General features: G+C 40.4%; 1 protein-coding gene across 4 annotated transcripts in view; it reads right to left on the reverse strand.

Annotated features, from left to right (window-relative positions):
* zgc:172282 (leucine-rich repeat and fibronectin type III domain-containing protein 1-like protein) overlaps positions 1 to 25,135 on the reverse strand; it is a 57,739-nt gene that overhangs the window by 6,277 nt on the left and 26,327 nt on the right. For all 4 annotated transcript variants that reach the window (XM_026943304.3, XM_053239755.1, XM_053239754.1 and 1 more), the window contains one exon: positions 1,844 to 3,241. In XM_026943304.3, the coding sequence (XP_026799105.3) occupies positions 1,844 to 3,222 (1,379 nt within the window). In that variant the 5' untranslated portion in view covers positions 3,223 to 3,241. The remainder of the gene's footprint in view (positions 1 to 1,843; positions 3,242 to 25,135) is intronic.

A 25,135-nucleotide genomic window follows, 5' to 3' on the forward strand; every position in this document is an offset into this window, starting at 1 on the left:
ACATCTGTTCTTATTAACAATGTTTTCTCAAAAAAGTGGGTTATTACACAGCTAAATAATACTTAAAATAAAGTACAAATATGGTGTCATCCTTTATCCATCTAACTGTTGTCAATTTCAAAATGAAGGTGTAAATCAGTTAAAAATTGGACCCTTGAGCACGCAGAAGTACGGTGAGTGAGCCAAATAAAAAAAGGAAACCTAAGATCACATTTTCAGTATCACACAGTTTACATGAAAATTATATGTTTGGAAAGATTGCATCAAAGAAGCCGTTCCTGGGAAAAACTCCCAGAATTCATCATTTGAACTTCACTTGGTATCGTTTTTTTGGTCAGATGAGACCAAAACTTTTTTTTTTGGTCATGCACACCTTTATCATATTGGCTCTACAACATATGGATCATTTACGACCTGTTTTGGTCCAGAAGCTCTTGCTGGCTTCATGACTCTGCTTCAGTTAAGAATTAATCATAGATGGATCTTACAACAAGATAATAAGCACAAGCCTACATTCAAGAGACAAATGGTTGTGGGGAATTTATATTTTGCAGCAGTTATCTGTGGAACATGGAGAAGCAGGGCAAAACCCTTTCGACTGTCGTATCGTACATTACGAAGAGGGAGGCCCAGTGCTGTCATCATCATAGCCAGAGTCTTATAGAAAAGAGTATATAGGATAAAATCTAAAATTATATAAAAGTCAAAATAATAGTAATATATAATTAATAAATATAAAATATACCTTTTCTATAAATAAATGTTTCATCTCAAGATACATTTCATTTCAAGATAAAATGCTAATTCATGCACTTATCCGATCAGCCAATCATGTGGCAGCAGTACAGTGTATAAAATCCTGCAGAAGTCTGAACTGAACTCAGCTGAAGTTCAGTTCACCTCACGGTTGTTAAAAAACTTCTCCTGCTCTTTTTCCAGTCTTCCACAGCCCAGTTTCTGTGCCGTCGTAGCCTCAGATTCCGGCTCTTAGCTGGAACCTGATGCAGTCTGCTGTTGTAGACCATCTGCCTCAAGGTTCGACGTGTAGTGCATTCTGAGATGCTTTTCTGCTCACCACGGTGGTAAAGAGTGATCGAGTTACTGTAGCCTTTTGTGTCTGCTCTGGCCATTCTCCTCTGATCTCTCATCCGTTTGCTGAACTGCAGCTCACTGGATGCTAATTTTTGTTGTTTTTTTTTGCACTATACTGTATAAACTCTAGAGACAGGTGTGTGTGAAAAGCCCAGGTGATCGGCAGTTTCTGAAAAACTCCAATCAGAGTGTGCCACAGTCAGACACGGCATAGTCAGTCACTGAGATCGCATTTTTCCCCAATTCTGAACATTAACTGAAGTTAACTGGAGTATCTGCACGCTGTGACCTTTAGCTGCATGATTTTATTCATTGTGCTGCTCCCACAGTGGCTGATTGGATAAATGCAAGAATGAACAGGGGGACAAGTGTTCCTGTTACAGCAGTAAGTATAGTTTCTGATATTTAATAGGAATAAATAATATAGCACGTATTTTACTTATGTGAAATAAAATGCCTATAAATAACAGGTTGAGCGTGAACTAAAGTGCATGACAAAAGACTTGAGAGACTATTAAGCTGAACAGTATTCAGACAAAGGGATAAATTTATAAATTATAACATTTTTACCCCGAATTTATATATTTCTGTCAAGCTGCTTTGTGACAACGTCCAAATAAAACTGAACTGAACTGAAATTAACTATATGATATGGGTTATGATCGAAATCACATCAGTCTAAAAATAAAAAATCAGAGTAAAAAATGAGAATGTTCATTCAAATTACCATGAAGTAAGAACTACCACTTACCTGTAGACCAAGGTGTCATCTACTGAGCTGTTGTACTGTATCTGGAACATCCTAATACTCGGGAAATGCTGCTGTGAAGGCCATCTAATGAGAGCCGAGTTTGCAGTGAGCTCAGCTAGTATCGTCGTCTTTTCTTGCGTCCTTGTATCATTGCTATAGGAAGAGCTGGACTTGGCAGATGTTAAGATATCAGATGGTCCTGGATCAGGCTCCTGGATGCGATTAGTGCTATTGGCTAGGTGAGGAAGTGGAGTGACCACGAGTTCCACAGTGCCTGTAGACTCACCAGCAGCATTGGAGGCAATACAGGTGAACACTCCCATATCTTTCAGGGAGGTGATGTTTATTTCCAGGCTTCCATTGCTAAAGGTGAGAGTGCGGGACGTGTTAGAGATCAGACGACCTTCAGGAGAAATCCAGTGGACATCTGGGTCTGGGTCACCATTGGCTTTACATTTTAAGCTGGCTGGCTGTCCCTCCATAGCAAAGGTCTTGAAGGACCTCCTTGTAATAACAGGTGGCTCACAGATGAACTCTTCTTCAGGAATTGTCCAAAAGTATTTAGCAGTAAGATCGGGAGGTGTGGCACATGTTTCCAGGTCATCTTCTCTCGTAAGCCGTCTTAGCCAAAGGAGCTCACAGTTACAATGGAGTGGATTTCCTCCAAAGCTAAGAACAAGTGAGGTCAGTGGAGACCCCTTGGACTTAGCATAAACTGGGATCCTAAGAAACAAAGGATCAGGAGGAATTTTTTTCAGTTTATTGGATGTCATATCTAGACGTGCTAGCTTGTGTAGGTTGGAAAACACTCCTAAAGGGACATGCTCTATAAGGTTATGGTCCATATTAAGTGTGTTTACATTGGTGAGCCTCCCAATGGTTTCCCAAGGAATGTCCACCAGATTATTGTAAGACAGATCCAGGTCTTCCAGAGTCCCCAGGAAGTCATCAAAAGCATGTGGAGAAATGTTATGGAGCTGGTTGTTGGCTAAAATGAGGTGCCTTAGGTTGGTTAGACCCTGGAAGTGGTCATCAGTGACCACACTGAGGCGGTTGCTGTCCAGATGCAGCGCTCGCAGCCGTTTGAGGTCGGCAAAGGTGTAAGGCATGATCTGGCTGATGGTGTTGCGTGACAGTGTCAGGTGCAGGAGACTTGTCATGTTTGTAAAGTCCCTCCTCCTTACTGCTGTGATGAAATTCTCAGTAAGTCGAAGTTCTACTGTCCGGCGATCAATGACCGTGGGTACAAAGAGCAGGCCCGTCTTGGCACACAGAATAGCAAGCGATGGTGACAGGTTTTGGCACATGCAACGCTTGGGACACAGATGTCCAGAGGTAGAAACAACCAGTATTAGCAGAGAGATGATGAGCCACTCCATCCCTTAGAGTTTTGGGAAACTGCAACACAAACAGACACGCTAATGTGAGAACAATGGACACATTCTACAGATTTGTTAAAGCCAGATAATCATTTAAAATCTCATTTCTTAGCTGTAAATGATGCAATATTAAAATATTGCATATACAGTATACTATAGAGATGTAACCATACACAAAATTCTGCTATGATACGAAATGGTATTGTCTCATTATGATTTCCACTTTCATTTGATTAAAACACTCAACATTATAAAAGTATAATAATTGAATACTAATAATGCCACAGTGTTTGCAGTGTTTCACTGATATGACTCTGAAGGTGGAGTGAAGCACAGGCCTTTTTATTTTGCATTCTGCTGTTAGGTGTGCTGTCAAGGTCGCACTGCCTTTTGTAGCCCTTGACATGGTTTTGAATTCTGCGTTCTGCACCACTGAGTAGAGTCTCATATCTACATTTATGAACTCCCCAAACGCCTCTGTGATTTCTTTAGCTGGCCTGAATCAGCAGGGAAAGGCTGCTGTGTGTGTGTGTGTCTGTGTGTGTGTGTTGCTTTGTATTTTCATCTAGTTCTCCCAACTGACACAAATGGGTGATGTCAGTGCAAATGCATGGATATGTTTGTGGAATTAGCACAGTGTATGGTTCTCTGGCACATTCAGTTCCTACTTGCTGCTGACTGAAGCTATTGCTTTTGTCACAAGTAAGTACGCTAGCTCCTCACCTCACAGCAAAAATAAGGCCACTTTGATACAAAAGTGGGTCTACTTTCTTTCTTTCCATAACACCAGGGAGGTTTCCTTCAGAAAAACCAGTGGCATAGTCGCATTTGCTTACTTCCTTGCTGAGTGGCAAAAGTAAAGTCATCACCTTCACCAGAGATACACGTATTTTTGCCGAGGCACGTTTTAGGTTTGAGCTTGAATTAAGTCCATGTTGTGCAGCAGCAATATCAAGCTGACAATCAACTGACAATTTGTTGCCTCCACAATATTTTACCCTGAAACAAATTTCTGACAATGTAAATACACTCCAGAAATTGCGGAATGGCATTTAAGGGCAACATTAAATAAAGATATGATATTACGAAGTAGTTATTTGTATGAATCATCTCTGTAGAGACCAGGCCGAATATATTTTTTTTTAATTTGGTGTACACAGAGGATATCGAAGGGGAGGGCATCTTAATTGGATACGGTACTTGTCTCAAGGAGCGATTTACATATGGCAGTTTGATTATTACAATAAAATTAGGATCTCCTCCTAGGCCTACTTAAAGTGAGCTGTAACCATAGCAGCTTATCCAGAGACCAGAGGCTGATGACGCTGTTTTCATAAGTCCATGTTGTGCAATGCTCGAATATAAGAGAGCCAACATGCTGGTTTGTAAAGCACATAATGCACTGGCTAGTGTAAGCTGTATCTCTAATACTGTGGCACGTTTGCTCTCTGCCCATGAAGAGATGCAAAGATCCTACAGACAGCACTTCAAGCTATGTGAGCCATATCCATAGGAGCGATAAGTCTCTGGGGCTGTTAATACAGATGAGCAGCCAAGTTTGGCTTATTCACATGTCAATGCCAGAGCCTGGAGAAAACAGCTGCCACTGGCGCTGGACTGGTCTTTGATGCACAGGCACAGGAGGCACGAAATGTCTGAGAAACAAACCAAAAATACGAGGCAACAGGTTACCTTTAACCTTTCATTCCATCATTCATGCTGAGTATTAAAACTCACAACAGCATTTAAAGAGGATGAAGCTTATTGGCTTTTCTTCAGTGCCCAGGATGGTCACAGAGTGTGGGAGAGTTTCCTCGAGCCCGTGCAATGCCGGGGTCTGTGAGTTCTCCCCTACTTGGATGAATGGCTGCTGTGTAGACAGTTCCACCTGCAGGTCATGAGCCAGACAGAGCTCCTGTCTGATATCACATGTGAAAGCTCTGCAAACAGGGCAAGTCATCAGCATGAAGCTTGAATCATGTGCCATGTGAGCCTTTCTAACTTTTATGTGTGGCAGGGATGACAGCTGAAACCCTGGCAGTAATGCTGGGAATGCTGCACCTCAGAACATTTCAGCTGTTAGTCCATCAGGTGCTTTCTCTTAAAAAAAAGGGACACAGTAACAAACAACAGGTATCACCTTTGTCAGATGGGTTGACAAGACTGGCCAGAACGTAGAAAGGATGTAGCGAGGATGTACCTCTTATAGGTTACTCATATGGGTTCAAGGACCTGAGGAACAATTATCAGTCTGCAAGGATACAGGATTCCTCCACTAGTCCTGAAGGAAAGTTCTCTGATGGACATCAACTCGCTCTTGGTCTCTACTCATCCTTTCTCATTTACGAATTTTGCTGTTCACACAGGATATTTATATTTAAGGATTGTAGACTGATAGGTGGACATAAAACATTAAAATGCACAAATGAATATGAAAGGAGATTAGTCTTTCTCTGGGTTACTTTAATCTACTCCAGATACATTTACCGTAGCTTGTGATTCTCAGTCCCAGGCTCCGGCAATAGAGACCCTAGAAGCAAAGACGTACCTTTCATCAATTCCAGATTTCAACAGGACCTCCTCACTCAGTAACGCAACAATAGCCATTGTCCAGTGTGTGACATCCTGGGTGACTGGCAAGTTTGAAATTACTGACTGAAGATAGTTATTCACAGTTCACTTGATTTTAGTCACTGAAAGCTATTTAAATTTCAGATGGTGCTTTATTTAAATGTGGGTGCAGTTGATTGGATTACATTGGGAAAATCAGCGTTTGCTGCAAATTGCCTTTTGAATCGCCTGTTCACCCTGAGTGTCAGGAAATTATGTATCTGGGGTACGTCCTAATTGTGTCATGCCATATGGCTGGCATGACACGGCTCAGGGATGAAGAGTTGCCAGATTGCATTTGACATTATTTACCCCTTTGATAGATGCCTTTATCCAAAGCGAAATAATTAAGACAGTTACAATCCGAACAGTTGATTACTCTTCAATGATTTCCATTACTCAAAAAAAAAAAAAAAAAAAAAAACAAAGAGCATGCCCAAATGAGTCCAGATTTAGCTCTAAGCAGAGCATTCCTAGTGATATTCTTCTTCTGCACTTTCATTTTTAAATGTATTTCATGCATGAAGGCATAGACTATTCCCGCACTGTCCACTGATTCAGATAAATCGGAAGGCTTAACCTCTTCTACTTGGCCTTCTCGCATTTGGAAATTTCCTTTTTAAGAGGTCAGTGCATTTACTACGCAGGATTTTAATGACTAAATTACTTTGCACATAAAATAAATGTGGAGGTGGCTAGCATTAAAAATTGTACTGTATATATCTATAACAACAACAAGGAACAGTCAGTTCTCGAAGTTGATGTGTTGGAAGCAGGAAAAATGGGCAAGCCTCAAAAGATGGCACCAGGATGCACTATGGGAAGAAGGCAAGCTGGCGGAGGCAGTGTGACGCTCTGGGTGATGTTCTGCTGGGAAACCTTGAGTCCTGGCATTCATGTGGATGTTACTTTGACACGTACCTCCTACCTAAACACTACTGCAGATCAAGTTACACCCCTTCAACTTACACAATATTAGGCCTGTGCTTTTAATGTTATGGCTGATCAGTTTGTGTGTGTGTGTGTGTGTGTGTGTGTGTGTGAGCATGTGTACATTATATGTATGTATATAAGATTAAGATTCAAGATCCAAAATTCAAGATTGTATACACACACACACACACACACACACATATATATATATATATATATATATATATATATATATATATATATATATATATATATATATAAACAGAAGATGAAAATGAGTCCATACACAGTTCTACGATGCCTGATTTTTACTCTCATGCTCCTTGATAGTGATAGTGAGTAAAAACCACTGCGTAGCTTCTCATGGCTGCACATGGACAGAATGCTTCTCATTGCTGTGCTGCACACATCTGACACACACACAGGATTTTTTTCAGCTTTCTATTAAATTCCTTGAAGGTCTTGGAAGAAGACGATTATTATCATTGTTTTGTTGTTGATAATAATAATAATAATATAAAAAGTACAGCTCAAATTCGCTTTTATAACAGCAGCCATTTTAAAGAAACAACTGATGAAGACTGTGAGCCTGCATGTGTACCATATCTGCATGTGTACCATATCTGCATGTGTACCAATATCTGCATGTGTACCATATCTGCATGTGTACCAATATCTGCATGTGTACAATATCTGCATGTGTACCATATCTGCATGTGTACCAATATCTGCATCTGCTTGTTCTATGATATGAAAAGAGTTAGGAGCAGCTCTGCGTTCACACCCCCACAGTTCAGGGCAGTCAGGAGCAGATGTACTGTCGCAGTGGTCACTTCCACCCTTTCCCTAAGTACCTCAGCACCCAGAAACACAGAAAAGACCTGCATTGTAACCGTTAGATGAGAGGAGGATAATGACATGTGGCGCAGCATATCAGAAAAAGATGAAGAGCCACAGAAGCCTAAAATTTGCTGAAAAACAATCCCCAGAATTGCAAATTATCTTGACACTGACATACTCTCCACTTCAGCAATTTCAGATGTTTTAGCTGCTTCAGATGCTTTAGTGCTCTCAAGACAATTGTTGAGAACACATACATTTGCACAAAACATGGCTTACAAAAAGTATAAACGGTTATCACTCACACTGGCTACAATCTTTGTGGCTACATTGCATCAGTCATTTACACGAGTTTTGTCAAGGGCAAAGATCTGCCTGATCACTGGAGCAAAAGCTCGGCTTTGACTTTTCTTTTCCAGGTTCACAGGCAAAGACTGATCATGGGCCATTTCACGGTCCCTTCATCTACATGGTCCTGTTGAAGATAAGGAAAACCTGAGGAAAATATGAACTGATCATTAGGACCCTCTCATCCGAGAAAACCTCTTTTATGAGCAACTTGTTTCCTCCTGTAAGCTTTTTACCACCCAGTCAGCTAGAGATGAACGGCAGCCACAAGGTCTGTACTGGTTAGAAACAATACATATATATATCACATATGTATAGATATAACACGATGCATTGCAAGGCAAAAATTTGAAGATGCGTACTGTGGAAATATGCGAATCACTTCGTGTACATCAGCATTCTAGTAATTATGCATCTAATGCAATTGCAGTGTTTGAATACCAGAGATCCCAATCTGTCTAACCCACAGACTTAAAATATATAGAGAGCACGCATTATACGTTATACGGTTACACAACTACTTTATAACAGTTAAAAGAACTGACACCAGCCCTGTGCCTCTGCAGTCTACAGTGCCCAAGAAAGAAGCTGCAGAATTCGGGCATTTTAGCCGACTTTGGAGCTCCAATTCTGGTTAAAATGACGCCTCAGATGCAACGGAGCTCAACATGTTTCAATCATTTTCCCGGGGTCAAAAGTACAGACAAAAATGCACATTGTTTTGCATTGTTTATGATTCAGACAAAAATAAGGAGTCTTTTCAGTCATAATTTTTCTTCATTCAAATTTAATTCAAAATATTTTGAGAATCGAATTGTGACTCAAATCATGAATGAAGTATTGTGAAATTTATTGAATAATGACCAGTGCGTCGTTAAACCCTTAATGAAAGAAACATCTTCAAAATGGGGCTATAAACTGTTTGTCTTGGCTGACTAAATCTCTGGTTAAACTCGGATTTTTTTTTGTCTACCGAGGAAAAAGGGCCACCTGTACAGAGAGGTAATGAGCCTGTTGGATGTCCCTTTGCTTGGAACTGGTTACCAATTAGGCGTAAATGTGGAGAATTTTCAAACCAGTCCATTTCTGTTCAAAGAACTGAGCCAACTACAAATTGGAGCCTGTGGCACAATCAGACCAAACAAAAGCGGCTTTTCAAAAACAACTGTTAATGACCTCCCAAAGAGAGCAGAGATTTCACTGTCTCAGGCAGGGTAATGAGCAACCAGGGTGGCTGGAGTAGGAAGGACATTTCCATTCCAGCAGCTGTTCTGGATTACAACAAACACATGGGAAGAGTGGAGCTGCCAGATGCTTGGAAAGGCTACTACAGTGAGAACATAAGCCCAATGTTTCCCCCCAGCATCACTTGGACATTTCCATAGTGAATGCCTTCCTACTGCACGAAACGCTGTTTGAATCAAAGCAGCCAAAGCCCCTTATGCTGAAATCAATCCATGAACATGATATATATTCTACAGTTACTTACCACTGTACAGATTCATACAGAATTTATACACTTATATTTTGTCATTGTATATTATATATTTATTCCACAGCGCTGGCGAGTTCTTGAATCTTGGTCAGAAGGCATTGATTAATTTTCTGTAACAGAAGCTCTGACAATAGTGCCATAATTCACCTCACAGCTTTATATTATTGCGCTCGTTCGAATACGTTACCGTTTCTATAGTAACAACTCATTCACAGGGTCGTATACGGAGAGATGATATGGTAACCTTTTCTGTAAGGAGACTTTTATTTCACATTTAAAGAAGGAGTCTCCAGCGTCAGCGCTCTGTAACAGTCAGTATGTTTTCTGCCTTGGGGAAGTTTTCAGGACAGAGAACTTTCCAGGTTTCTTAGTAACAAGATAAGCTTTTTTTTCCTTATTAACTTCAAGAAGGAAGAAAAAAGAGAGGATGGTGAGGGAATGACTGTTTAACTTCTCTAATGTCAGTGATCACAGGAGCTAACTTGCGAGTGCTAGACTGAAACATTACAGTGTGCCGAATCCACACAACATACACCGCTAATATCACAAGCATATGGCTAATACAGTGCACTAATGCACAGCCTTAGCTCTGTTATAATGCTGAATAAGAGTCTGAATGGATCACACCAACACCGTCTTTAGGTTTCAGTTATTGTACTTTTATAATGCTGAATGTTTCAATCAACTGAAAAAGGGAACCTAAGGCAAATATTCAGGAAATGCTTATTTTTTGCTGTATCGAAAATGTATTGTATCGAGACTCGACCAATTGCATTGCATGGGATTTAAATAAATATTACATATTACATATTCAGTTTTGATTTTTTTTCCTCCCTAATTTGGTCACCTGCTAAATCCCACCAACCAGCCAGCTCTCCTCTATCATACAGCAGCTGCCAAGCAGTGGGCGTGAAGTGAAGTTCTGCACACATGAGCTCATAGACGCCTACAGTTGACTCGTGTCGCTGTGATTGACAGGAAAGAGAAAGTATGCCATCCCTAGGAGAGCACCCAATTTTGCTCTCTTGGACTCCCAGCCATGGATGGCTGTCATCATCGAGATTCAAACCCATGAGCTCCCGATGAAAGAGTGAACGCTTTTCTGTCGCTCCACTCGCGAGCCCTGCAGTGCGCACTTTTGCACATGATTTTGTCCGTCTCTCAAATGCAGGTATAAATTAGTGCTATTTGTGTTCCTTGGAGCAGTATAGCAGGTAGAACACAGTTTAACTGCACATTTCTGTACAAAGTAGATTCTGTTTATAGTCTTTTTATTAAAGTAAAGCCAATTGACATATCAGCCTTAACAATGCCCTCTATACTGTTTATGATGACATGCGTTTTCATTTCTGCCAGCTCTCTGGTGGAGGATTTTAATTTGTTGTTTGTGCCTCACTGTCACAATCAAGTGGCATCAAGGGGACACAACTGCAAGATGTGTATTCAGGAAAAAATCCAATTTGAGAACCAGAATAGTCAATAAAGTCAGAGACAAACACAAACAGCAAACAGTATATCACAGATAGAGAACTTTAACAGTCAGAGAAAAACACTGTAAAGAAAGCATACTGTGAAAACCAACAAAATAAAACTCCCCCAAAATAAATTATTCAGACCAAACCACAGATCTTACAGACAAGAAACTTGGTCAGTAGGTCACTGCAACTCGAGGAAAAGAGATGAGCTTGATGGTGGTGCATTTCTTGGTTTTGAAATAAAAAAAAAACAAGCATATTTCTTGTAAAATAAAGACTACAGTAAAAAATTCTTCTTTTGTTCTCTATAGCTTAAGCGATAAAATGGTGCTTTGATTCATTTAGCCCCATTCCACTACGTCTGTGAACTAGTCCTAGCATTTTTAGTGGATCTTCAAAAAAATTAGTGTCAAAATATTCTCTAGACTCAGAACTTCATGCCACATGACAAGCAATCCTAGCAGTGCAGAGATTAATTTACACACACACCTGGAACTCAGCTGCATGGCGTCGCACAAAACCCGAAAAGCATGTTCAGGACACGAGTCTGAGGATTCTGATATTGAAGCTGGCAAAATTTGGGGAGGTCACACGAAGACACGAAGAAGGAATTTGGTATCTGTGCACTAATCTGCAGGTGAATTTCTGATGAGATGATCACCTAAAAACATGACCATCATCAGCTTTCAGCAGACATTTCACATGCTCAGAATTGAGCGCTGGAGCTCTATGTGATTCGTGGGCTCTATTTGTGAAGAGTGCTTGGACTGGATGGACTGCTGCTTGTTACTATATTTATTATTATTATTATTATTATTATTTCATAAACAAGAGAAGTGAATAGTATGACTGTGCTGTGTGTATAGCCTACTTGAGTTTGACCACCTCCCTCTGCAACTGGATCCTGGACTTTTGGCCCAGTGCGTCAGGATCAGCACACCACCTCCAGCACCAGCACACTGAACACCGGCGCTCCCCAGGACTACGTGCTCAGGCCACTGCTGCTCACACTGCTGACTCATGACTGTGCTGCATAGTACAGTTTTAATCACATCATCAAGTTTGCTGATGACGCTACAGTCGTGGGCCTCAGCAACAATGATGAGTCAGCGTACAGAGAGGAGGTGGAGCAGCTCGCAGAACGAATCTATCTCTCAACATTGAAGAGACCAAAAAGATGATTGTTGACTTCAGGAGGACCCGAGTAGACCACTCACCACTGCACATCAACAGAATGACTGTGGAGAGAGTCAAAAGATTCTGGGTGTGCACATGACGGAGGTCCTCTCCTGGACTCTCAACACCACCTGCCTAGCCAAGAAGGAACAGGAGAGACTCCACTTCCTCCAGAGGCTGAAGAGAGCCAAACTCCCCCCTCCCATCCTCACCACCTTCTACAGAGGAACGATGGAGAGCGTCCTGACCAGCAGTCTCACTGTGCGGTAAAGGAACTGCAGAGGTTCTGACCACAAACCCTACAGATAATTATGAGGTCAGCTATAAATATTATTGGGGTCTCTCTAAGCACCATCAACGCCTCGTACAATAACCTCTGCATCCACAAAGCCACCAGTATTGCAGATAACACCTCTCATCACTCTCATGGACTCTTCACCCTCTTGCCATCTGGCAGAAGGTACAGGAGCATCCGAGCCACCACCAGCGGACTCGGCAACAGCTTCTCCCCTGAGGCAGTCAGATTACTCAACACCCTGCTGCCTCCCAACGCTCACCTGCGCTAATCAAACTCCTAGCCCAGTATGACTCCTTATCACTGCACACCTGCACTTTACAATGATGCATTAGACACTTTTTGCTGCTAATATTGCTGCTACACTACACAGTATTATACACACTATTGCTGCAATAGCTTTCCCACACAACACTGTTCTGTTGCCCTGTACAACGTCCACTGTACTGTTCATAACACAGTGTATTTATTGTCTCCTGCTCATCTCACCCTGTTGTGTATTTGCCCTTAATGTAGTCGTGTGTACTGTATTGTCACGTGTTGCACCATGGTCCTGGAGAAATGACATTTTGTTCCAGTGTATAACAGTTATCTAGAGGAATGGCAATAAAAACCCACTTGAACCTTGAAACTTATTGCAGACTTCCACTGTGCTACAGAAATAAAGCATGAGTGACTGATTTTTCAGCAATGCAACTGTCATAATTCATGTTTAAGATTTATTCCCAGGATTAGTTCCTACTCGTTTCTATAAGAGTTACTCAGAGAAATTTTACAGCACTTTCTTTTACTTCCAGCTTTAAACTAAGATTTTGTCTTAAGCAGACTTCTATGACTATTTTAAGAGTAAATACTGGCCCAGATCTACACCTTTACCTAAGAGAAAAAATATTTTTAGAAAACGCCTGACTAAACAAATTTTAGGTTTTCAACATAGATTTAAAGACTGAGCTTGTGTCTGAGTTCTGAACATTAACAGGAAAATTGTTCCACAGCCGAGAAGCTTTACAGAAAACACTCTGCCCGCTGATGCAGACTTAAATCTTCCAGATACTGATCAAGAACCTGCACCTTTTGAGCGGATTATAATAGACCAAAAGTTTGCTCAGGTACTGTGCAGTTTAGAAAATCGCTCACAGGTCATCAGTAGTATTTTATTATCGATGTGGAAATTTCCTGGGAGGCAATGTAACGTGGATAAAATAAGATTAATATGGTTTAAGTAGATGTTATATGGACAGGGTACACGTATCGCCTCAGCAGGCTTCAGGTCTCAAACCATCACATTCGAATGCATTAAGCTGTCATGCAATAGCATGGAAACATTCCTTCGAATGAAATATCATACACGGTTTTCACCTTAATGTGTTTAAGCATGTAGTTCTGTGGTTACGCCACAGTATGCACAACACGCGTGCTTGTCAGGAGAATTTATGACACTATTTTTGTGCCTGCAGACATGCAGAATATTGTGTGATTGGATTTACATCTGAACACACAGTATCCTGCATGTCTGTTGCAAATCGCCCATCAATTCAACAGAAATCCATAAAACCTGTGTGCAAAACTACATTTTATTAAGCGATTTAAAAATGTCAAGGAAAAACAATGTGATGGAAAAAGTAAAGGCTGTGAGAGATTGTTTGCACTACCTCACACAGTTCTTCCTCCAGAATTTTTCCTCGCATTTAATGGTCATATTAATGCCACCAGTTCCTGGCTAATTAAATAAAAGATCTGCCTTTTACAGCTCTGGGCATGATGTTGACTGCTGAAGATTGTGGACTCGTCCTTCAGCCACTCTGCTAATTAGATTACAGTTCCTTTTGCAACCTTTTTTTTTTCCAGGAAAAACCAGCTCTTAATGACTGTGCCTAAACTACTGCTCTAAAACTGATGCATAAATAAAGTGTATATTTGGTGATTGGAAAATGTACAAAATCGCTAATCAATAAAGTTTAGAAATCAGCTCTGTAGCAGAGACAGAACGAAACTGACTGCCTCAGAGCCACTGAACCATTCTACTATTTAACAGCCGACAGACTTCTAGAAATTTTGGTTACTATCCAGGTAGCTATCTAGCTAAGCTAACAAAGTGTTTACGATTAGAAAAACTATCATTCACGAGCTTTCCACCAAATTCTGGCAAATAACAAAGGCTTCAAATCATCGCAGACACAATACAGGAGCAGAGTCCGTATGTGTCGCAGTCCGAGTTATTTAAACAGAGTCATGTGATAGCAGGCAGGTGAGTAAACACCTGAGTAAACAGCTGACTGTGAGCATGGAGCTTGATTGGAGGTCATGTGATGAGGTCATGTGATGAGGTCATGTGATGAGGTCATGTGATGAGGTCATGTGATGGTTGCGGGAGCTGCATACTCTGAAGTAAGGGAAAAGTTTAAACTTCGTATTCATAATTTTTCCTAAGTAGTTCACTTTAGTTTTTTTTTTTTTTAACATACGTTGGTTACATAAAGATTTCCAGATTATTACAGCGCCATTAATTACGTTCTATGTTATTTGGAAAAGGAATAATGTGTGTTTTGCCTCTTGTACTAATCATACATCCCACATTTACTCTTGAATGAATTTCGAGGAACTGCAGTTACGTTGAAGTGTACAAAAATCTGACAAGTTTAATCCAGAATCCAGAATCCAGAATCCAGAAGGCCTAAACTACAGCACAGACGTTTAAAGCACAAACTGATCTGTCCATGAAGGCAAGCAGGTTTTACAGAAACAAGACTTTTGAGTCTTCAAAGCATTCCATCTCCAAGTTGCACAAAAGAATTGCGTCTTTCGATGAGTTTCTAAGTGAATTGACAAGGAAGAGATTATAATAATGGCATGCGTTTGCCTTTATGCCAAATAACTGTTTGATCTGTCTGTGTCTATACAAGACAAATTTTGGGTTGTCTGACGTTTTGTTGATTCACTGCTGTTTTGCAGAAAATGACTTGCAGAACGCTTTCACTAGCATTTTTTCATGCATCTCTCACTCGGCTCTCTCTCTCAAGCTTCTCCACTGTAAGAAGTGTTTAACGCGTGCTGTGGTAAGTGCTCTAATTAAAGAAGTTGAGAAGTGCTCCAGGAAAAGATTCAAATGAAAATGTTTAAGTTGCCACTGAATGCCCCAATTTCTTACACATGCCTAGAAAATGATCATTAAATGTCATATCCACTAAAATCTAGAAGCCAGTAACCTTTTTTCAGTTAGACTACATCTGCTAATTCCACATCATGTACAGTGGATATAAAAACATACCTCTGTTAAAATTGCAGGGTTTTTTAATGTAAAAAAGATAAATCATGGCAGATCTTTTTCCATCTTTAATGTGAAATAGCAAACAAAAAAATTCAAGTGAAAAACAAACAGAAACATTTAAGGAAATAAGTGTGCACACCCCTTAACTTATATTTTGTTAAAGCACATTTTGCTTGTAATAAAGCACTCAGTCTTTTGGGTAAGAATCTACCAACTTCTTCTTTCGAAACCATTCCTTTGTCCACTTGGATTTGTGTTTTGGGTCGTTGTTGTGCTGGAGGGTGAATTTTTTCTTCATCTATGGGTGACTAAGAGAGGCCTGCAGGTTTGTGACTAAAAAGACTTTGGAGCTGTCCATGATTCCCTCAGTCTTGTCTAGAGCCTCAGTCCCAGCTGAAGAGAAGCAGCCCCATAGCATGATGCTGCCATCACCATGCTTCACTGTGTTCTTTGGGTGATAATCTCTCTTGTTTTTGCTCCAAAGAGATCTTTTAGAATTATGCAAAAAGTTCTACCTTGGTCTCATCAGAGCATAACACACTTTGCCAAGTTTTGGCAAAATTTTGTTGGGTTTGGTTGTTTTTTTTGGTGAGATCGGACATCTGTCTAGTCTCCCTGCCCCAAGCCTGGATATGTGAAGAATACGAGAGATTGTGCAGGGATTGATTAGTACTCGTCAGATATTACTGCAGCTCCGTAGGTCTTTCGGCTGCGTCCCTGATAAGTTTTCTTCCTGTCCTTTCATTAATTTTGGAGGGAAGTCTTGTTCTTGGTGATGCCGCTGCAGTGCCCCATTTTCTCCACACGTAGATGATGGCCTTTACGGTGTTCCATGGTACAGCTAATGGTTTGGAAATTCTTTTGTAGCCGTTTCCTTGCTGATATCTTTCAACAGTGAGATACCGTACATTCTTTGTAAGCTATTTGCAGTCCATCGCTTCAGCAGTCAGCTGAAAACCAAGAGGACAAGAAAAACCTACAGAAACAGCTGATCTTTATTTGGGGTTAATCAGAATCTCTTCATTGATGACAGCTGTATGATAATTACTTTTGAGTAATGATGAGTGATGAATAAAGAGTTTGAATGTGATTGGTTAATTATGAGCACCATCACATGCCCCATTGCACACACATACAACCAGGTAAGATTTTACTTTTTCTTTTCCTCAACTATTTCTATTTGTTTTTTACTTGAATTTTCTTGGTAGCTACATCACATTAAAGGTGGGAAAAGATGGCATGATTTATCTTAGTTTCATTTTTTTACATCACAAAAACCTGGAATCTTTACAGGGGTGTGTAGACTTTTATAGGCTTTATATCCACTGTAATTGAACCTTCTGGTTCAGAAGTACATAAACCCCACACACAAAAAAGGAGAAGATTACTGCAATTCTTTTTGGAAGACTACCAGTCAGTGCCTGAAAATAAAAACAAAAAAAAAGCTCTCCATTCTGAGGTTTTCTAGTTCTTGCACCGTGCAAGGTGTTCTTGTTACTTCCACAGGGGATTGGACTGCAAATAACTGCTGATCAATAAGTTCTATTTTAGTTACAAGAATCGAACCACAGCCCCGCAAGCTGTCCTGCAACACCGAGGAAAATGCTGTGCTGATTATCCGGTACATCGCGATTGATCATTTGGAAATGCCTCTGTTCTTTCATTTGGCTCTGGCCTACTGTAAGGGTACGGCTCATACTCCTGTGATGACAGAAATCACATCCATCTGCACCATGAACAGCTTTGTGTTTCTGAAGAAGGACATGCAACAGAATCAGAACTGCAAACCAGCACTGACCTTCTGCGCCACACGGAGCCGTATTCAGCGCCCCAAGTTCAAATGTTACACCAATATTTACACCGATTAAGCTGCTTGTTTTCAGCGTCGGATTACACAGATACTTAAGTTGGCCTATTCAGTATATGCAAATGACCTTCACGTAATTCTTGCCTCTGAGGCTGCCAGATTTTTCTTGAATAGATCTGTCCAAGACGGGGTTTTGCAACAGCATCTACACCACCGTTAAACACAAACGCTTGGCTTTAAGCCTGAAAAATAAAAGGAGATAGAAAATGCAGACTGAAGAAGCAGATCAGATTTTTTTTTTCAATCTAATAGAATGCAGCATAAAAACAAGCAACAAGTTACAAAAGAAAAATAAAAAAAGAATAATACAATAATATATGAACAAGATGGCAAGCATTCAAATAAACATAAAATAGAAGTGTAGTATATTGCCATAGTGCCCATTTATTACTGCATGAACACTCCTAATCGAGATTAATCACTGCAAATTTGGTTTAATTATACATTATTATTATTATTATTATTATTACTGTTATTATTATAGTGCACATTCAGAGCCATAAATATTTGGACAGTCAAAGTCTCCAGAAGAACTGTGGCTGCTTCTGCAAGATGCTCAGTAACACTTCCAGCTCATTTCCTTATAAAACTGCACACACTGCACCTCAGATACTGCTTTATTTAACTGTTTACTGCTCTTTATAGTAATTTTTTTTAATGTAGAAACATTTAATTTCATTATTTCTGAAGGTGTCTTTGCTCTGTAGCATTTCTTTGTGCCTATGACACAATACTGAACATCCAGATCAGGTGAGCGGTGTAGTCATTACAGCACTTTATATATGTGGCCGCCCCCTTTTTAAGGGATCAAAAGAAATTGGACAAATTTATATAATCATAAATTAAATTGCCATTTTTAATACTTCACAGTAAATAACTGCATGAAATCTGGAACCCAAAGACATCAACAGATGCTGGGTTTCTTCCCTGGTGTCTTTACTGCAGCTGTCTTCAGTTCCTGCTTGTTCTCTGGGTGTTTTGCCTTCAGCAAGTGAAATCCATGCTCAGGTGGATTCAGGTCAGGAGACTGGCTTGGCCAGTGCAGAACATTCCGCTTCTTTACTTTAAAAAAATGTCTTGTGTTTCGAAGTATGCTTTGGGTCATTGTCCATCTGCACAGTGAGGTGCTGTCCAATGAGTTTTGAATGTGAGCAGATATCGCCATGTACACTTCACACACTACAACTGGCAGGCGTACACGCCCACGCCATAAGATGAGGTGGTACGCTTCAGATCATAGCAGTTCTGCCCTTCTCCACACTCGTCTCTTCCCATGAAGTTGATCTGTCTCATCTGTCAGTAGGATGTTTTTCCAGAACTGTATTGGCTTTTTTTTTTAAAGATATTTTTGGCAAACTCTAACCTGTTCTTTCTGTTTTTGAGGCTTACCAGTGGTTTACATCTTGTGGTAAAGCCTCTGTATTTACTCTGGTGAAGGCTTCTCATGGTTGTTGACTTTGACACAGATACATCTACCTCTTAGAGGGTGTTCTTCATCTGGCCAACTGCTGTGAATTGCTGGCAACTTCCCTCCAAATCCACCACATTTGTTTTCTGTGGTCTTCTGGGCCTTTTAGTGTTCCTGAGCTCACCACTGTACCAAATAATTGATTTCGCCACTCCTAATGTTTTCGCTATCTCTATGATTCGTTTGTTTTGACATTTTGAATTAATAAAATAATGCAACTGTCTTTTGTTAATTTAATGTGCTCTCCATGCACAAAGTTTAACAGGCAAGTTGACCAATGGCTCACCATATCGATATATGAAAAATTATCGATGTGGATTTGACGTGTCGTTTACATAACCAACAACACAAATGTATTATAATGTAATATGCATGAAGCCTTGCAGAGCACGAGCAGCTGGGTACAAGCGTAACTGATAGAAACACAAGGGTGAGCCATGCGCTCTTCTTAACAAACACACCTGCAACACAACAAAAGAAATGACATATCGCAGACAAAACGTTGAATGATGGTGGCAATGAGAGGGGAGTTAAAAGAGCAATAACTAAAACACTTAAAAACAGTAAAAGCATGGCATAAAAAGCAGCAAAACGATCACAAACATTCAAAACAAAAGCACTCAAAAACTTCTGCTTGGGAACTGAACTGCTGAGGCTACAGCATCATGTTCAATTCAGTTCAATTCAATTTTATTTGTATAGCGAGTTTAACAGACACTTTACAGAAATATATAAATTCCAAATATAAATTGTAAATGTATAAATTTATCCCTAATGAGTGAGTCAGAGGTGACGGTGGTGAGGAAAAACTCTCTGAGATGATGTGAGGAAGAAACCTTGAGAGGAACCAGACTCAGAAGGGAACTCATCCTCATCTGGGTGATGATGGATAGCACATTGCAGATAAAGAGTTAGAGAGAAAGATCAATTTAAATCCACAAATTTCAGCTTTCTTGTTTTTCTCAAATAAAACAAATGATCAAATTCTTTATTTGTAATTTAAACTGGTGGTTGTTATTGTAACAGGGAATAATCAGTAGAGTAAGATGTTAAATGTCAAGTTGTTCCTCACAGTTTTATTTTATATTACTGAAAAATAGAAACAGAAACCCAAATGATATTTGTTACAGATGTTCGTATTTATAAGCTACATTTAAGCTGATTAATCTGTTATTTCTCAATTTATTCATATGAATAAATTACTATAAAATATTTATTTTTTAAGTCCCAGAATGTCATATTTGTGTGTTTAACATCGGCTTCAAACGGCATTCCATAGTTTTCTTTAGTGTATTCAGCCCTAAACATGTATTTCAGGGTGGCATCAGTTTCGAACGTTGGCACGGCCTCTACTGCGACACCCGGAATGAATGTGATGCTGAAGCTTACCCAGAACATGACCACAGAGCAGTCAGGTGAAAGTTTAATATACTAAAACCTGCAGCGTGTGCTTGAACAATGCGACCGAACTTCGATATTCAATGCAAATAAACTGTATGTGAATTTTTTTCTGTGAGTCTGGATTGGTATTTCTAGCAGGGGTGTGTCCAGGTATTCAAACACCTAATTACCCATTTAAATCACTAATATAATACCTAATAACCATTTGAGGAACCAGTGTTCAAATAAATAATGAGTCATTATTCGATTATTCGTTAACTATAAAGTCCAGCTGAAGTCATTAGAAAGTATGGAAAAGATTGACTGGCAATATTTTGGTTTGAAAAGCAGCACTCACGTGGTGTGCGAGATAGAGGCTTTAAAAAATAGTCTTGAGATCAGGCGGCTTTTATTATCATGCGGACAAGAACAGCGGCTCGGATATGACGCTGGAAGAGAGCTAATACTTTTACAAAAGAGAGACAATCCATTTCCAGCCACGTTCAGTACAACTCCATTAACATAATTAAACTACACTGGACACAAATCAGGTACGTCTGGTTAGCAGATTGAAATAGCGGATATTAAAGCCTCTGCTGTGCATTTAATATTTCTGTATGTCTGACAGAAAAAGGATGCTTCATTATACCACATTAATGAAGCATTATTTATCATCTCCTAGCGGTTAACTAAATATATATATGCTCATTACAGATATAAAATGAGTCCGAAAGTACATTCTGAATTTCAATAGGTCAGTGTGCACCGAGCACACATTTGGTTTTCTCTAAATTGCTTTAATATTCCAGTGAATAATTTTATGATCCCATAATTTTTAATTATAATGGATCTCAAAATGGTTACTGTAAAGGATTAATATTTACGTTATTAACTGGTAGTTTGCAATTCCATTGTTCTATATAACATTACACTTGCAGGATCAAGCTACGGAGGTCAAACAGGCTCTAAGAGAAACGATAAGTGTCTGTCAAAACACACACCAATTCCAGACCAATCAAGCAGCATCTATGAAACAGAGACCACGGCATGGTATTCAACTCATTAGTTACATCTTAATAACCATAATAATCAGGGTTCATTAAGAATTTAAGAGGTTATCCAGGGGTTTATGTTCAAGCTTGCATGAAGTTAGCACACACCTAAACCACATTACACCCTTATGACCCAATCACCAGTTACATAAAAACAAAAGTTAATTTGATTTCTCAATTACCCCTGAAATACGTGTCTTTATATATGTTTGGTGTTTCATTCAAAATTAAGGTGCTAAGCTGTTATTATAATCAACAAATTAACCTTGAACATTTATGATGATGGTGATGATGATGATGATGAGCATAATCAGTCTTCAGAAATCCCTTTACTGTTTACAAATGTCTTAAAGACTTGAAAATATCACACATGCTATCAGCTGTAGTTTTAGGAACGGAGGATTTTGACTGACTCGGGTTCCCCTCCCCCAGGTCGCATCAAGGTTCCCATGGCGACATAATCATCCGAGTCTTTTTCTCAGAAATTCAATTTGTTGCTAGGCCGTGAATAAAGGTCAGAGCACATTTTGTAAAATCCAGGTAAATCCAAAGGGTTCACAAAGGGTTTGCAAATGCAGAGTAATCGCAGACACTGCGTGCTGACTGGCTTGCGGTCATCCGCAGAAGCCGCAGTGATGAATACACAGAAAAAAGACTCCAGTAATTGAAAGGAATCATTCTGCTCATCAACAAGGCAGATCTGGTAAGTCTGTCAAATACAAATTTCTATTCTCTTCACAAACTTCTTCACATAACTTATAGAAAAGAAGTCAGCAGTGAATATTTTCTCACTTCAGACCCAAACCGCTGTTATGGTGAAACTGCACTTATTATTACCTTCCAAATATGGGAGATGTTTGGATTGTGGCCCAGCTCTCCGGCTGGTAAGGATGGCATCTCTCCTATCGAGTGACACTAGCTAATTGCAGGTGTCATGAGCTCATGTATATGGAAGAAAGCCGTCAGTGCCTCCTCCAAACGAGTTCAGCTACCCTGTGACACTGTATGCATGACAGTTCAAAAAACACGCGGCCTCGCAGCTGGTAGCTGTCGTAAGTGGGTTGGAACTGACAGTGAGTAAACGGGGTAATGAAAGGAGAACACTAAGCATGATCACGTGACCACTACATCATCACTACATCAATTCTTCTTGAAATGTCGGTTTCTTTATTCAAAAATAATGCTAAACATTTTCATTTCATTATAATACAGTTGTTATGTTGTATATGTCTATGTGCGCAGCACAGTGGCAAAATGTGTGGCATTTCCATTTCACAGCTCAGGACATCTGGGTTCGATCCTAGCTTGGGTAACTATCTGTGCAGCACTTGGCATGTTCTCTCTGTGTTCCCTCCAGGCTCTCCAGTGTCTTCACACATGCAGGTAGGCAGATTGGCTACACAAAATTGCCCCTGGGTGTGAATGAGTGTTTGAGTGTGCACTGTGGCCTGCAATGGACTAGTGTCCCATCTGGGGTCAATTCTCCTGCCTTGCACCCCGTGTTCCTAGGATGGGCTCCAGTTCCACTGCGACCCTGATCAGTATAAAGTGTTTACTGAAGATAAACACAAACACAGCATGGATAATATTTCATATGTCTGCACCTTGCACCAAAGGCCAGTGATTGACTTTGAGATCATCAGACTTGAAGCCATATGCTTTGGACACTTTGGTAAAGAAAGAGGCAGAGCTAAGAACTGATCATCACCTGGTGGTCAATCAGATTCGACACAAAAAGTGCCGGCTATATTTACCTGGTAAACCCAGGAGAGTCTTCTGGGTTGCTTAGGAGGGTCTGGCAGAAGCTTCAGTGAGAGATAAACTTAACTCATGTCTCTGAAAGGACCTCTCACCTGTACCAAGTGAGCTTGGGGACACAGTCTGAATGGACCATGTTCAAGTTCTTATTCACAGAGGAGGCTGCAAGAGCCTGTGGCCAGAACGCTGTCTGTGCCCGAAAAAGTCTATATCAGGGTTCTAAAGAGGAGATTCCATCCAACAGCTACACCAATGATTCACGAGGAACAATGCAGGTTCCACCCTGGCAGGAGAACAGTGGAGCAGCTCTTTACTCTTAATGAAAGAGTATGCAGGGCTGGAAGTAACATCCCTGTTATTTGCAAACGATGTTCTTTTCCCAAATGGACCTCCGACACGCATTTGAATGTTATGCTGCTGAGTGTAAAGTGGCTGGGATGAACAGTCCAAAGCCATGGCTGAGATGCTCCCTTCAGGTGATGGGAGTGACCTTGTCCCCGGCAGAGGTGTTTAATTAGTTTGCGATCTTAAACTCAAGTGTGCAAGATTGACAGACGCAACAGCAGTCTGTACCAGTATGTGGTGTTGAAGCAGGAGTTCGGTTTGCAGACAAAGTTCTCAGTTTCCCTATCAGTCTACATCCCTATCCGCTGTGAGTAGTGACCAAAAGAATACGCTAATGAGTACAGGGAGCAGAAATGAGGCTCCTTTGTCTTTGGGTGTCTGTGCTGAGGCTGGCATGAGAATGTGTTTTGTTTTAGAAACTAAACTTAAGACTTGCCCAGTCCACATGAGAAAAATAACCATAATCCCCATCAAAACAGCAGCCAGAAAAAAGCTGCTTTCCCAGTGAGGTCTTCAGACCCAGCTCTGTCCATGTCTCATCAGCCCTCAGGGGAAGGAAACCAGGATCCAGGCTTGTGATCTGAAACAGCTGGTCCAGCATCCACACGCTCGTCTTTGAGCAGAAGGCAAGGAAACCTGTTAATTAAGTACTTTAGACAGGAGAATGTGGCAGTCTGGCATTTCAGTATATCTGCCACACGTGTGCTGAAGCAGGTGTACATCACTACATCATAACTATAGGATAACTCTGACACCATATAATCCTCTGCTGTGATGAAGTAGCTCCTTGTAGAAGAATCCAGCCAGCTGTAGTTTTCTCTGGCTCTCTATAAATACACGTGTTTTATGCCCAATGGACAGCTCTTCATCAGCCAGATGACATTCCCTGTTCATGTAAAGCGTGGGCTTGCTTCCACTCCTACTTTCATCCATCATTCTCATCACATGTTCAGGTTTGCAGAATGCCAGCAAAAATTATTCTGAAGCTAAAGTAACAATCAAGGCTCCACTGTCTAACGGCACGTTTTTGCACTTTCGAACAAGGGAACTGCCTGCTTGAGACAGACGTATGAGTGAGGATCACTTGGGAATGTGTAAACCTTCTCTGGCTTTGTCATTTCTGTTGTTTTTTCTTCTGTGTGCTTTTTCTTTGCCTTGTCATTCTTGCTAGCTAATGTCTGCTTGTTGAAAAATTTAAGCACTCCAGTCAAACTCTGCTGGGATCAGCAGTTAATGTTGGAGAGTTCAAAACACTTGCTCAAACTGGCTCATCTGTATATTTTTGATTTTTAATTGTGTATGTGTGTGTGTGTGTGTGTGTGTGTGTGTGTGAGACTGGGGTGGGGGGTGCTGGGGTTTGAGGGCCGTGGGTGGAGCTCCTACACAAGCTTCTCTATCTGTAATAATGCACACTGTCTATTTCTGACACTGCATATCTATAACAAAGATATATTGCATGGCTTAAACACTGCAGTCGTAGTCATCGTGACACTGGATTCACTTTCACAGCAGATTGTATATTATATAATACACACACACACACACGTGAATATGGTATTATCCTGAACACAAACTACACAGCTCCAGCACAAGTTCCTCACTT

This window comes from Pangasianodon hypophthalmus, chromosome 14 (genome assembly GCF_027358585.1).
Source record: "Pangasianodon hypophthalmus isolate fPanHyp1 chromosome 14, fPanHyp1.pri, whole genome shotgun sequence".
Taxonomy (NCBI): domain Eukaryota; kingdom Metazoa; phylum Chordata; class Actinopteri; order Siluriformes; family Pangasiidae; genus Pangasianodon; species Pangasianodon hypophthalmus.